The sequence below is a fragment of the Platichthys flesus genome, chromosome 6 (assembly GCF_949316205.1).
Source record: "Platichthys flesus chromosome 6, fPlaFle2.1, whole genome shotgun sequence".
NCBI lineage: Eukaryota > Metazoa > Chordata > Actinopteri > Pleuronectiformes > Pleuronectidae > Platichthys > Platichthys flesus.
Window position 1 is genome coordinate 23,774,272 of NC_084950.1, and position 16,182 is coordinate 23,790,453.

Consider the following 16,182-nt stretch of genomic DNA (forward strand, 5'->3'; position numbering starts at 1 on the left):
GGTGTAAACAGGAAGCAGATTGTTGATGTTGCATTTTACTTACAGAAAATACTATGAATGAGAAAGAATAGTAAAAAGCAATAGCAGGGATTTCTTTTCCTGGACAGACTATAACTCTTTACAATATTTGACCTTCACCGCAGGTAGTTTAGTCATGATAAGAACCAATCAGGAAGCGAATGTGAATGACAATATTCTCTATTGTCCCAACTCTAGCCTAAATCTAAACAGAGCACTTTGAACTAGGGCTGCCACACTGGCACACAGTAGTCGATCATGCACAGTGTTCTTTAATTGTCAGTGTAAGTGAAAATACACCGATGATGATCTCAACCAATTGCTTCTTGCCTGATCAACAGAACTGTAACCACAGACACTGAGTCCCTAAAATGTCAGCAGCCTTAATTCCTGCTGCCCCTATGATACACACACACATGCAGTTCTGATCATAAGTATTGATCATGATGGAAGGCCGATATTTAAGCCGGAGAGGATCTGTCAACTATAGTGGTGTGTGTGTGTGTGTGTGTGTGTGTTTTTGTGTATCTATCATTTTGAGGACATTTTGGCTCGTCCTCACAAATTAAATTTAGGTTAGGGCTATGCATTTAGTTCTGATGTTTAGGGTAAGGGGCTCTGGAATCCATAATGTCATAGAGTTTCCTCACAAACATAGAGAGACGTGTATTTTTGGTTTGTTTGTGTGTGTGCTTGCCAAACAACAAGATACCCAGGACCAGCTGGGGAATGTGCAGTGTTGTAATATCTGATCACAGTTATTTATAGAGGGTCGGTATCTAAAGGCATGCCGATAAACACACACGCACACACACACACACACACACACACACACACACACACACACACACACACACACACACACACAGTTTTATACGGTTCACTGGTTCTTCAGTGGTCATGACTCAGTTTTCCTAACATGATCGGAGCTGCATTCTTCTCTGCTTCACTGCTGGTGGAGCTGATTGATGTCGGTCTTTGTTTCTGAATAGGTGGCATAATCTTTAATGTGTGTGTATGAGTATTCAGTGCATATTTGCATAGAGAGTACAAGTGTGTGCATGTAACACGTGTGCTGATTAGGGTGGAATGTATTTGGATGTATATATTGTATCTTGTCAATTTGCTGATTCCATCGTCTGTTTTATTTTCTTTTGGCAATTTGTCATTTTATTTTGCTAATATAACGGTCTACCTTTAAAATAATTAACTACCTACAATTATTATATATTATGATATTAATACATTCATTCATTTAGTCTATTCTGACTCAACTCGCTCACTTTTTCTCAATCTCGCCCGCTCATGCATGCACCAACTCAACTGATGTCTCTTACCCGCTACAGTTTAAATGTTATTTTATATTTCTCAGTGACCATATATCAATTTGTTTGTGGCCACATTATCAACATGACCACATAATGTCTGAATCTTTCTATATATATGCAGATGTTCATTAAGACTGCCATCTTGACTTCGCTCCCTCGTTTTCTCTCCCTCTATCTCTCTCTCTGACACGCAGTAACTCAACACACACACACACACACAGTGTCATTTGACACATCTGTAAACTCAGATGACCTCATTTAGGTCCTTCATCTTGCCTTTTGCTTTTGATTTAATGCTAAAATAATCCCTAATGGGGGATTTTGTTTTCTTCCTTGCAACACGTCAACTGATACAGGTACATGTGATATTAATCATTGTTTTGTATCTACGTCTGTATTGTAATATTGTGTTTATTCTTTGAATTCAGTAAAAAAAAGTAAAACGACACATTTAAATGTTGACAGTGTCATATAATAACCTGTCAAAGCAGATGTAGCAATGAGTGAAAATACAAAATTAACAAGTATTATTAATAACCACCAGGCCAATATGTTTGACTGATCCATGTTTCTCTAAGCTTCTCCTCCTCTTGTATAGATGGATTAATTTTGTATCTGTAAAGCTGTATTTATATATATATATATATATATATTTTATCTTGGTACACATTGTAAATGGTTTGTATTTATATTGGACTTTTTATATTGGAGCCACAGCCGCCTTTACTTGTTTACCAACTTTTTTTGTGTCCACAGGGTCACAGCTCTTGACATTCAGATACGCTTTTTATCCTAAAATTTGTTTTACCTTCCTCCCGTCAGCTGTGCAGAGGCGCTGCTGGCTGCAGGAGCTGCTGTGGATGTGGCGGCAGCGGAGGGGGGCCAGACCCCCCTCTTTCTGGCCTGTGAGGCAGGACAGTTAGTCTGCGTCCAGGTCCTGCTGTGTGCCGGAGCCGATCGCTCGCGTACCACCACGGTGAGGCTGCTCCGCCATTCAGGTCATTTATGAATGCCCTTATTGTAAGTCGCTTTTGATAAAAGCGTCAGCTATATGAAATGTAATGTAATTTGTCACATACAGTACAGCAGGTGATATAAACCGCAGGAGACACATTTAATGACTTATTACAATATGTTGGTGACTCTTTATGTTGTGTCTGTCATATTGTCCATACAAAGCTTCTATTAATTAAATGGAACAATTTCCTCATCAAAATCATCATCATCTTCTTCATTCTTTATTCACTCTGGAGCTGCTCACATGTCGTTGCTTCTCTTCATTTCAAACTTACCCTGCTTGACTTAAAGGATTTAACTATTCTCTGGGGTTTCTCTGTCTGATTGGTGCGAGCTCATTGATGTATAGACTTCCTGGGTCTCCATGGCAACCATAGGGGGTTATTAATTGCGGCGGCAGCGTGGGATGAGCCCCCTATATTTAGTTACCTGCTTTGTTCTGCATTTAGCCTGGTTTCCCTGCTGAGCCCGAGAGCTGCCAGACTCTCTATAGCATGTCTGACCTCTTCAGCACAGCCGTATTTTTAGACGTTGGCCAGTGTGGAGGGTCAAACGTAAAGATTTAAAATGGAGGAGATGTTCTGTACTAGGTTAATAAGTACAGTCTGATTATGCAGTACTGTTCAGTTATTGTTTTTCTGTAATGTAAAGTGCAGATGATCGATTTTAATTTTAAAGCAGCAAACACAACCTCTGTATGAGTGGAGACAAACAGATTAAGTTATTTTAAATGCTCTGCGTTATTCAGTATTAACTGAAAACCAAGAATCACACTATATGAACCATTACAGTGGCTCAAATATGCATAAACTAGAGATGAATCATTTTCTTTATTAGGTGACTGGCAGACTGTTAGTCAGTAACAATCACCTACTAATCAGTTATTTGATACTCTAAGTAAAGATTCCTTAAATGTACTGGTTCCACCTCTTTAAGAGTGAATATTTAGTTTTTCTTTGTATCCTCTCACAGTGAACAAAACAATAAGTCATGTAAATAGGTCAGTTTGAGCTGTGGTAAACAGTGAAGGGCATTTTCATTATTAGATTGACCAACATGAACAGACTAAATAATTTCTTGTTTCATCGGAAAGTGTTCTCGCGGGTAAACTTCCTGGGAAGTTGATTCAGAGTTTTAGAACAGTAACATGATAATTAATTTTCTCAGCAACGACGTATCATTTGTAGGAAGAGGGAACTTGATCATGGTGTATTAAGAAGGTATCAAGAGAAGGAATTTAAATGAATATTATGATAAAATAAATTTCTTATGTTAGACTCCTTAAAAGTCTTGACTACATATATTATCTACATATATTATGTGAGTCTTGTCAGTGAGGTGGTAATTTTGCTTCATATTCACAAAATAATACCACATAAACAATATAATTTTTGACATCGTCATTAGAACATGAAGCTGTAAAATATCTGTAATGCACAAGAGTTAACTTCAGTCAGATGCTGTATTTACAGTATATCACTAAGATGAGTACTTTCTTTTGTCCCCTGCAGGACGGCTGCACAGCTCTTCATGCCGCAGTGCGCTCCGGACACGTGGACACGCTGCGTCTCCTCCTCTGCCACCCGCCTCAGGGTGACCCCACTGTGACCCCTGACCCCTCTGGCACCCTGGCACTGCCTGCTGCCCTGCTGAACCAGGCCAACAGTGATGGATGGACGGCTGCACACATGGCTGCCGCCCTGGGCCTCAAGGTGATACCAGTGAATTAACTAATTATGTTTAATGTGCAAAGGGTAACTCACAGGGTTGTAACCACAGTTAGAAACCTTGCAAAACTTGTATTCACTCTGATGATAAATGCACCGTAATCACCAAAAGACAGAATAATGCATGGAGCTAAATTAAGCTCTGACCCTGACTGCAGGATTAGTAAATTTGCACTTTCTCTCTTACACTAGTCAAAATAACTTTATAGAAAAAAGCAGGTTGCAGATTTACTTTATTACATTCACTGTTTTTCCATTGCTATTCTACAGAGTATTCTCTATTGTTAAGATGTGTACCTTATTATATGTATTAATGTGCAGTATAGAGACTCTTGCAACACTACACATCATACTTGATCTGATCTTTGTTACACAAACGTCCAGCCATCAGTCTCTCGAGCTAACGGGGCAACTGACCTTGCTGGCTGCAAACGTCTCGCTTAGCTTAAAAGAATGCAGGAGACACCCGGCTAGACTAGACTGAGCCTCTGACTGGAATATAAATGAGCACCACTCATTGATACGCAACTTCAAACCACATGTATTTACACACCCTTTGTTCAACCTGTGATTTTTAATTCACACATGACAACACTAAAGACATTTTTGTCTTGTTCCTGCATTGTTATCTGTGTGTGTAGGAGTGTCTGGAGGTGCTGTGCAGCCACAGTGAACAGGACATCGAGAGGAGAGATCAGTGTAATCGCACCATTCATGACGTGGCGACTGATGACTGCAAAGATCTGCTTGAAAACCTCCGTGAGTGGCTGCTGTGTTCGGTGTGTGTTGTTTGCACATGAGTTTAGTGCCTTAAAGATGAGTTCTGTTGTTTATAAACTATACATTTGAGGTCATTCTTACTGGTTATGATATAATGTTAAATCTGATTTGGGAAGATAGCTGCTGAGTGAAGGTCACACTTAGAATCAGATGCTCTGACAGGTGGTAAAACAAAGATGGATGTCAACATGTTGGAATCACAATGCCTCTATGCCGTGGTTATATTGACAACGCAACCCAATGTAAATTACATTTCATTTAGCTGAAGCTTTTATCAATCATCAGTACTTTTATTTCCTACATACCCGTAAAAAGATTTGCAGATGTTCACTGAAGCACTGGCCGAGTCTTATGATTTCCTGTTGAAGATACAGTAAACATGATTATTAATTCACTAATTTAGCTTCATTATTATATCGATGGTTTATACATTTCATAAAAACTTTGTCTGTGCATGGCCCAAACTGCTGATGATATGTGATTTACTTGGCAAATATTATGATAGATGTATGAAACTTTTATATCAGCTTTATTTTTATTATGTAAAGATGATTCACAGAATGACAGGAGCAAGTGAAATATTAAAAATCAATAAACATCCAAGCTAAAACTAACTTCAGTATATTATAACTTTTTACCTACTCTACACATGTAAGTCAGTCTGTTTGTTTGAAATCATCAATTGAAACAAATTTGAATTTTTTTAATTATTATAACTTGTAACAGCAGAGATTCATCGACACAACTGTTACTGGTCCTACTTAAATTCCTATGACACTCGTCGTAACTTCAGTTAATTTAACACTAATGACCTTCTCCTCCTCTTTTCCCTCCATCCCCGGTTCCTGCAGACTCGTACCGTGTGCTCGTGCGTCTCCAGTGTTCGGGTGGAGGAGGAGCGGGGTCCATGTGTCCTGTGGAGGCCCTGGAGGAGGAGACAAAGTGGGGCCCCGGCAGCCAGTTGGTGCTGTGCCGAGTGTCAGTGGACCGGTCCATGCGCTGGGCCCAGCTTGGCTCCGCCCTCAGCCACGCCGTCATCTTGCACCTCAACATCATCTGCGGAGATGCTCAAACAGTGAGGGAGGAGGCGCAGGTGCAACGCCCCCTGCTCGGCCTCGGCCCCACCAGTATCGCCTCCATCCTTATTGGTGAGGAAACGTTTTTTTAATCTGTTAAGCTTTTCTTCACTTGTATCCTCCCTTGATACACTCAATCCCTCTGTCTTTACATCCTTGCTGTCTCATTACGTTTTCTTTTTCATTCATGTCCTTCCTTTCCTTCATACCGTTTTAGCCCCCTGCTTTCTTCTTCCACCCTTCCTTATTTTTCCTCTCGTCCATCTTGTTGAGCGATTACCTCACAGTGGACAGAAAAGACAAATCAATCAAATGGCAGCGCTTTACATTGGAACAGCCCGTGATTTCTGTTTCTTTATATTTAAGCCACTGCTCTTTACTCTTCACCCTGAGTCTTTTCATGTAACTCAGTTACAGCCCAGTGCACCTGAATGTGTCAGAGGAGGATAAGGTGAAGCACATTGTCAGAGTTTCCTCTTGTTTTCCCTCACTCTGTTTAACTCCAGGTTTATGTTGCCAGTGTCTCTGCTTGTATTGTGTTGTCTTTTTAAATTGATAGCACATAGTGGCTGATTGAAAGTCATGTAAGGAAGGCTGCAGTGGCCATATTGGAGATCCACAGCTGATTTGGAAAATGACATGCTACTGATGTTGAGTTTATACCAATTTAGACCAATCTTTTTCATTGACGGTAATGTCTGTCCTTTCCTTAGTGATTAGACAAAAGTCATGTTCACTGGTGTATTGAGAAATAGTTCAATGTTGCAGAAATATCAGGACACTGCTTAGTGAACTTAATATTGTCTTGCTAACATGAATTCTAAGTTGGCATGATTTCACATAATTTACATGTGATAATTGTTAGTGAAACAACTTATAAATAGAATAATATCTGAAATGAAGTGAGCTACCTCTCTATAATAGGCCACTGAGAGACCATGTCACCAAACATGGTCATTTCCACCTTATCAAATAAAAATATGTACCGAAGCCAGATAATGTACTGCTGAAAATGCAGGGTCAGGCGATAGCAAGTATGCTAACCTACAGATGGGAAACCATGTCTTCAAAGTATATTAGTTTCACTAAGATAAAACTGCAATTTCCTTTTCCTGGAAATTACAACAGCATTGGCAAGTGCTGTTTTTAGAGCAGTGAAGATGTAGCATTAGCCCGAGCATTAGTCAGATGTCACGCCGGAAAGTCCTACAAGTAAACAGTGACGGGTGTCATATTATGTAACACGTCAGTTTCGCTTTTCTTAGTTGTTCATCATCTCTTAGCTTCATTTTGTCGTTTGAGTTTAAAACAGCTGTGAACGGATCACATTTATGTAGCATTTTTCTAGTCTTATCCACTCAAATCGCTTTTACACAAGTCACATTCACACACATTCATACGTTGCTTCTCTTTCACATATCATTCACACTGGGATGAAAAAACAATAAGGACAGTGGTTAGAGGACAACCTGCTCTGCCTCTTGAGCCACAGACGTTCTGTCACTCTGTGTGTTCCATGCCTTTGTATATTCTTGCATCTCATTGTAGTCATGTTGTGTCTCATTTTGTGGCTTTTTGTAGGTGAAGCATATTCTCAGGTGGCACTGCTGAAAAAAAGTCACTGAAGTGTGAAGTTCTCTGTGAAAATAAAAAGCGACTGATGTAATATAAATCACAGCACTGCAGTATATATATTCAGTATTCCAATGAAATGTACCTCTTACTACAGTTTGCTTTGCACTTAAAGATAATAATAAAAAAAAAAAGACTGTCTTGTATTTGATCAGCAGATACTCAGGGGCCCCTCTAAGTCCTCGGGCCCCTGTGCATAGAAGGTCTGATCAGTAATCCACCCATGGCTGCTGCTGATGTCACACACACTCCTCTATGAACCTATGAGATATTCATCTGTTGGAACTTGTGTGAGTGTATAGGTTGCTTGTGTTTTCCTGATGATCAAATGTCGTCACTGTGCTGTTGGTTTAGGTTCAAGTTACACCTGTGTGTCTGTGTACTTGTACAGATGTCTTTGTGAGGACATTTCTGAACATTGGGGACAATTGGTCTGGTCCATGCTGTCTGGGGGGGAAGACAACGACATTTAATAATTAGAGGAAATTTCAAAGTTCTCAGTTACAAAGTGTTTTTTGGGAGAGTGTTAGGGTTGCCATCATTAAGGGTTTGAATAACCGGGCACCGATATCCTGGTTTCACAGAGGAATTTGACACGCAGCCATCATTGGTGTTTACCTACTTCCGGTTACAGTCCTTTAAAGAATAAAGCATAGACTTCCGAATAAGAGCACATGATAATCGTGATTTCGAGATTGTCCAAAATAATCGGGATTATGATTTTTTTCCATAATCGAGCAGCCCTATGTCTCTCACACTCTTACAGTCCTTGCATACAACAAGGAGCAAGTGGCGTGTTTGTGTGTGTTTTTTGGGAAGATGATGAAAGCGAGCACTGGCAGAGGAGGAATGCATAATGGATGAGATAAGGCGGGGAGAAATGGGGGATTAAGGGGCGGAAGATGCCAGTTTAGGGGAAGATGTCTGTCCTCTATGTCAGCTGGGATCAAACTGCAGACACACACACACACACACACTGTTTGGTGTCTGGCTTTGTGTCTGCATGCATGTCTCGTTTTTCTCGGCACGTCTACATAGATTTTACACGTTCTCATTTGTGTGTGTTGCTCATTACTGTACCTCTGTTTGGAATTCACACAGTTTGATGGCAGCCTTTTGACAGCATGAACATTTCTTGTTATTTCTTGTTTCATCTAGTGTTTAAGTCCATTTTAGTAGCTTTATTTAACCAATAACCATATTTTACAGATATGGACAATATTAATTCAACATAGGTTATCATACAGAAAGGAGATGAAACATTTTAGTACTGAAAAGATTAGGTATAACCAGAACAAAAGACAGAAACAATTAACAAAAAAACAGCATCTCAAGTAATGATACCAAATCAGACTATTCCATATATTATCACACTATCTACAGGCAACATTTTCTTTCTTTTTTGTTTGAATAAAAGTTTCGTTCCAGCCCTAAGCTTCAGAGCTTTCTCCTTCAATCCTGATATCGTTACGTTTGTCATTTCTTCATGCAACATATCCTTCCAAAATATAGTTACGTTAAATAAACTTTCAAAACAACTTTAATTGTCCCATGATGGCAATTCAAACAAATCAACGTCCTCGGCCTAGAAATAAATCTAAAAAATGATTATGTAGTACATTTTTGTGAGAGAACAAATGGTTAATTGAGACAAGTTTATAGCAAATTTCCCTGGTCCCAGCACAAGAGTAAATACAATAGTCAAGCTGATTAATTGATTTATTGCTAATGAATATATCGATCTAATGGGAGACCAGCAGGACGATAAATGGATTTAATGTTTAAATCGTTTTTTCAGGCAAAAATACCTAATATTCGCTGTTTTTAGATTCTCAGTCTCAGCATTTGTGGTTTTCTGTTATGATAGATACGTAACACTACACGCAATTTAGTATATAATCCATTGTTAAAATAATCACCACTCACATTGATATATAAATGAAAATAATCAATAGTTTCTGCACAGCACAGGTTCTGGTAATAATACAGCCGACTCAGCTGCTAGACATCTCTCAATCAAAACAATAACCAGACCTAGATAATGTTGTGAAACAGCGTTGGATTATGGGAGTTGTTGTCTTCACCCCCACTGCAGATAGCAGAGACAAGCGGAGCTCCGGGTAAAGTGGATATGACACAGCTGGTTAAGGTCATGTTTCTTTGAAACAGCTGCGCTGCAAATGGCCTTTTTTATTTCTGCTGAACAAAGCTGACAGTCAAAAACCTTTTCTGTTTACTCTTTACATTTTAATTCTTAAGTTGTAACATCGTTTAAAGAACCACATTCACATAACATATTTAAAATTTTACCTGCATGGATTAAATCAAAAGCTATTTCTATAAAATAAAATATATATTTTTGAAAGTTAATAAACACACTTATCATACTAACCTCTAATGTGATGGCTTGAAGAGCTTTGGTCTGGCAAGGTGAATACTTCCTACTTGGTCTCAAACTCTGCAGTTTGTTCATCACAGGCTAGAAACAATCTGGAGAAGTCTTGCAGTCATCTGCTCTGTGATGACAAACTGACACTACAGAATAATTGTAGTTGGTCTGGTTTTAAAAGCTCTGCAGCAGCATCAAGGCTCTTTCACTAATTCTCAGGTTTCAGCTTCTCAGCTCTCAGCCTTTAAGTCTCACATACATCTTGTCTGTGCAATATATTCTAATTCAGAATGTGTTTAGTGAATGCTGCTTGTTGGACACCAATCTCTGCTATGTGTTTTTTTTTTTTTGTCCAAAAGCATTTGTAACTGTAAATCATCCTATTGATGAATTGTCTTGTGGCCCAGTCTAGTTGGTCCCCACAGAGAAGAAACACTTATCTAATGAGGCTAATAAGAGTTAAAATGTTCACTTCAAACTAAAAAATCTGATGTGTATGTTTGCTGTTGTAGGTGTGACATTGCAAAGAAGCAGCTGCTCTTCTTTCAGAAAGCGTTTGTGAAATATTTTTAAAATCTGCAGTACAGCACCTCTTCCAGTTTTATCATCATGTCCTAATGTGATGTGTATTTTCTCTAATTAGATCCCACAAGAGAAGCAGTCATGCTGCCTTGTTTATTACTGAGGAGAAATAATTATTTATTTAGTGTGTGTGTGTGCGGTTGTGTGTTTGCATAAATATTATATGTCTATAGCATTTAATCTCAACATACTTCAGTAGATGCAGCTGTGGCAGCGGTTGACATGTAAAGACAACATTTATAAGTCCATTGATAGTTCTGACAACATGTGGACAGAGAAATGATAAATCACTGTTACAGACTTGTGCTCCATTCAACATATAGATTAATAATCATTTGTGGTGGCGTGCATGTTATTTATGTCTATACTTTGTTTTATATGTATATTGTATCCTTTGGGGTTTCCTACTCTTTTTCTGTGAAGTGTGTATGACCTTTGACCTTCTTTACACTTTGTACCAGTGTTGTACAAGTTGAGTCCATGACTAGAGTCAAGTTCTGAAAATCAGGACTTGTGACTTGAGTGTTGCTCGAGTGTTGGCTGTGTTGGGACTGAAGGAAGAGATGAGGACTCGGACAGGACAATATAATTTGGCAGAAGGGTTTGATACCATATTAATATAGGGTTTCTGTGGGGTCTTGTAAAATGTAAATAATCTGAATGTTCAGATCGGTCTTAATAATGTTAATGTTTATTTAACACCACTTTTAATGCTTGGAAAGTAGTTTTTTTTTTTTAAGTGAAATGTTTTGTCGGCATGCACAATTTGTAATGTCTCTGTGTTGTAGCTCTTTCTCAATGATCCAGATATTAGCACGCTGTAATAAATCCACAGACAAGATCCCAGACAGAATCAACTTCAGTACAGCTGTAGATACCTACTGTCTCTGCCTGTATTTAGTAAGATGACATGGCATATAGGGTAATTCTCAACCTGGCTACTTAACCTTATATTCAGTTATAAGGACGTGTAAACTATTTGGGGACTCTGATTTTCCTTAATTTCTGTCGTACTTGACAAAGGTCTCTTATTTTATTCATTATGGTCTTCAAAAGGACTGAAAGTTTAAGGGGCTGGTTCATGAGTTGACCATCTTACGTGTGGACTGCAGCACTGCTTTGTGTGACAAAACATGTGTGTGTAAAGTTGATGTGCTGAAGTCTCACCATGCTGACATGTCTGTGTCTCTGTCTTTGCTCTTCCAGGAGATACTGAGTGGCTGCTGGGTCAGGAGCTGACTTTATCCCCCTGGGACCTGGTCAGGAAGCCTCTGAGCCAGTGCATCACCGTCCGCCTCAAAGGTACATAACTGACAACTGAACCAGAATCAGATAGGCCATCACCGAAAGCAAATGCCATTTGTTGACCATAGTTTGGATGCATTTGTAGTCTAAGAAGTCTTTAATCAACATCTTCAAAATTCTGGTAAGGCTGTTTATACAGAAAATGTATTTTGACATATAATTGATCAGTCTTAATCTGAGCTAAATGTGAATCAATACATTGTTGATCAAATTAATTTCTCATTCTCTTTCGCATTCCTCACCTCTGGGAAAATTAATATTGTATATGCAGGCATCACCATAAACACATGGATGACTGTGTAATGTTCAGTGTTTTAAGTACACATCATTTTTTTTGGCCTTGGTGGAGATATGTGCTCTACTGCGTGCCAGTCAGTTTCACATGATTTAATAAGATACAAGTGTGAGCAGAGAAAGGTTGGCCGTTTACTGCTGTGTTGATGATTATAGATGAGTCACAGCAGCAGCCTTAAGCGTATTGGAATAATCTGTCTTACTGTCTGCTGCTGCTGTGTTATTGCCTCTGTTCCTTGAAATGCTTTATTTATTTTCTCAGTGAGTCAGAAAAAAAAGAGTAAACAATAGTTTGGTGCCATGAAAATCCGAGTGAGCCAGCCTCAATCTCGCTCTCCTCCTCTCTTCACTCCATCATAAATCCATTTTCTTGCTTTCTCTTTCCTCACCTCTGTCCTCATCTCAAACACAGTTTCTCTCTGTGTCTGACCATTTTCCGCCAGAACCCCCCCCCCCTCTCTCTCTCTCTCTCGCTCGCTCGCTCTCTCTCTGTCTCTGTCTCTGTGTATTGTCCTGACTCAGAGGTCCACATCGACCTGCCTGTCCTTCACCTGAACACTGTCACAGTGTTGGCCATGAGCCAGTGATTGTCCAGCGCTTCAGTTTTCACCCTGTATCTGTTTAATGCTCTCTTAATGAAAATCGATGCATGACGGATACAGCAGCCAAAATAAATACATGTAATCCTTGTCATGGATTATACTCTGGGAAATATGTGAAAAAATAAAGTGAATTATTTGGTATTTATATAGCGCTTTTCTAGTCTTGATGACGACTAAAAGCTCTTAACAGTACAGTTTTACAATCAGCCATTCACACAGTTCATCTATTAGCAGCACGGTTTGCTCTATGAGGGGCAATTTGGGGTTCAGCATCTTGCCCAAGGACACTTGCATGCAGATGGGGAAGAATAGGGGTCGAACTGCCGACTGTCAGGTTGTAGGACGACCGCTCTACCAGTCAGCCAGAGCCGCCCCTGTAAAAATTGAAAAAAGATCAGTTTAACAGCCTGATGACACCATCTTCCCTGAGCCATTCTTCATCCTTCCAAGTCCATGTTCTTCCATCCAGTAGTTTTGTGTCATCCTGCGCACAAACAAATACATAAACCTACTTAGGATCAAAAAGAGAGGCGTGAAATCATAGCCTCCTTGGTCGAGGTAACTATGTTAGAGGTGTTGAGCAAGGCAGCTTGACATGTAGGAATATTCACTTGAGAGTATAGTTTTAAATAATAAATTATCTACTTTGGTTTAAATGGAGCTATCCTAAAAAGAAAAATCGAACTGCTTATAAACGCAACACAACTGAGAAATTTTCTCCATAGCTTGTGAACGAAATTACACTTTTCCAACCAAAAGTTTCAGAGAAAACTATACACCTGTAAAAGGAATTATATTTGTCAACATGCTGAACAAAGTATGGTAGCCAGGATGTGTGTAGAGGCTTTCTGAAAGGTTGATATGCTGCAATCCATGAGGATGATGAAGATGAGATTGCACAATGAGATTGTGGTCTGTGGTCTGTGATCTGTGGTCTTACCCATTGGAGGCACTGATTGTATGTTGCTTTTGTTTTTCTTAGGCAAGCAAACCTTCAGGTTTTATGTGTCTCAGGAAAAACTCTTTATATAATCAGAAAAATAAGAAATAAAGCATAGAATGACTCAGGTGTAAGAAGATCCTGCATAATCCTGCAAGCTGCAACAAAGATTCGGAAATGTTTACCCCTATGTCGGACATTATGATAGAATTCATGTTTCTGTGAGAAGCTACCGAGTGGCTAAGACTAGCAAGCCCCACACTATTGAGGAGGACTTAATTCTCCGTGCTGCCGCGGATATGCCTGGGGTAATGCTGGGGGAAAAGGCAAGTAAAACTATACAGACAATGCCTTGTGTTGGCATCTGTACACCGTCGCAAAGGCCATGAGGGGGAGACATAGTGGAGTGGTAACGCGCCTGCAAGCAGTTGCTCCCAACGCCACTTGGGTACACTGCAGCATCCATAGAGAGGCTCTTGCTGCCAAGGGAATGGCTGTCAGCTTGAAGGACGTTTTGGACACTACAGTCAAATTGGTGAACTTTGTTAAAGCCAGGCCCCTGAACTTACGCATGTTTACTGCATTATGCAGTGAAATGGGTAGCGACCATACGACGCTCCTACTGACACGGACGTGCGCTGGTTGTCAAGGGGAAGTATTGACACGTTTCTTTAAATTGAAAGATGAGCTTAAAATGTTTTTTATTGACCACAAGTTTCACCTGTCTGACCATTGCATAATGACGAGTTTCTTAAGCGACTAGCTTATCTGGGTGATATTTTTTTTCTCTCTTCTGAATGAACTTAATCTCGGACTACAGGGGCTCTCCGCAACCGTATTCAATATACGAGAAAAAATTGAGGCTATGATAAAGAAGTCGAAACTCTGGGAAGACTGCATGAACAACCACAAAACAGAGGTCTTTCCGTTGTCATTTTTTGTGTGCAAATCACCTCGGAGTAGCAGACGGTGTCAAACGCGACATTACAATGCACCGCAGTGAGCTGGCTGCCCAACTGCGCAGGTACTTCCCCAAAACTGACGAGTCTGACAGTTGAATTCGTTAACCCTTTTCTGCTGTGCCTGCTTCCTAACCGGCATCTGAACAGGAGAGCCTCATTGAAGTCGCAAAAAGTGGATCCATTAACAGTCAATTCAATCAGAAGCCTCTGCCAGATTTCTGGATAGGTCTGTGGACAGAGTAACCTGCACTTGCCAAACGCGCTGTCAAGACTTTGATGTGCTCGCAGCTGTTACATAACATGTTCTTTGAACCTGTGGAGTCAGAGTATGTGTCCTTCTTAGAAACATCTTATAGTTGATGACACCCAGCTTGTAAAGCAAAGTAAATCTGAGGATTTATATCTCTATCTCTCTCTCTCCCTCTCTCTCTGCATGTTTTTTTGACAGGTCTGTCTGAGTGCAGTCTCGATGAGTGGGCCCTGGAGTCTCTCTTCCCCCTGCCGCTGCTGCAAAATTACGTCCGCCTGGTATAAATCACACACATTCATGCAAACACACACGCAAGGGAGTGTGAGGTATTGAGGGATTAGATGAGTAAAATGTTAGAAAAAACGTGGAGGAAGCCAGACAATGATAAAAGAAAGCGGGGGGGAGAGAGATGAAGTGACAGATGAAAGGAGACACTGTGAGGGAATTACTGTACTATTTTCTAACCGCTACACTGCCCCCTGCTGGTTGTGAGAAGAACTCCAGTTCCACGTTTCATGACTGACTCAGAGATTTGACAGTAAGATGATGCTTTAATCCACATTGATGTGAGAGTCTGATCTCACTGGAAAATATGTGGCAGGCGACTGAGCAAAGTAAGCCTGTGCATCAGCTGCCTTGTTGTTAATGAATCCATTATTCCATTTAATGATTTCCATTTAAGGTGACAAATGCACTTGACAAGCTAGTGAAACTGCCACAAAGATGTCTTAAAATGGTCTGGCGTGATCTTAGTATTTTATTAGACAGACTATAAACGGATGAAGATTTAACACCAATGTATGTTTGGAAAGTTTCTGTTTCTGCAGCTGATAACTTTTCATAAACTCACGATTGATGAGCTTATGTCATCACTCTGTTCAACTGCTAGATAAGACATTCATTTTTCAGTTAAATTATTCCAATAAGGGGCTTATTTCGTCTTAGATAGTCGACATGGGCTATATACCCTTAACAGGCGGCCAAGATAGAGACAAAGAAGCATTCACATTTGGTCCACTTAAGCTGTTTTCTGACATTCACACCTACAGACAATTTGAAGGTAACATATAACCTAGGTCTGTATGTCTATGGACTATGGGAGGAAGCTAGAGTACCTGGAGAACCGCTACAGACACACGAAGAACATGCAAACTCCACACAGGCTGAACCAGAAACCAGCAGTCAATGAATTAACCTCCAAATACAGCAGCTCATTGCATTTGAAGAAGTTAGAGCTTTTCACTATCACTGTTTATTCTAACTATTAATACATGCATTGA

At 39.9% G+C, this 16,182-nt stretch overlaps 1 protein-coding gene across 1 annotated transcript in view; it reads left to right on the forward strand.

The window, feature by feature from the left end:
- Positions 1 to 16,182, forward strand: part of cttnbp2 (cortactin binding protein 2) — an 82,302-nt gene that overhangs the window by 54,119 nt on the left and 12,001 nt on the right. The window contains exons 7-12 of the mRNA XM_062390040.1: positions 2,169 to 2,322; positions 3,875 to 4,075; positions 4,732 to 4,849; positions 5,722 to 6,018; positions 11,756 to 11,851; positions 15,101 to 15,180. Of these exons, the coding sequence (XP_062246024.1) occupies positions 2,169 to 2,322; positions 3,875 to 4,075; positions 4,732 to 4,849; positions 5,722 to 6,018; positions 11,756 to 11,851; positions 15,101 to 15,180 (946 nt within the window). The remainder of the gene's footprint in view (positions 1 to 2,168; positions 2,323 to 3,874; positions 4,076 to 4,731; positions 4,850 to 5,721; positions 6,019 to 11,755; positions 11,852 to 15,100; positions 15,181 to 16,182) is intronic.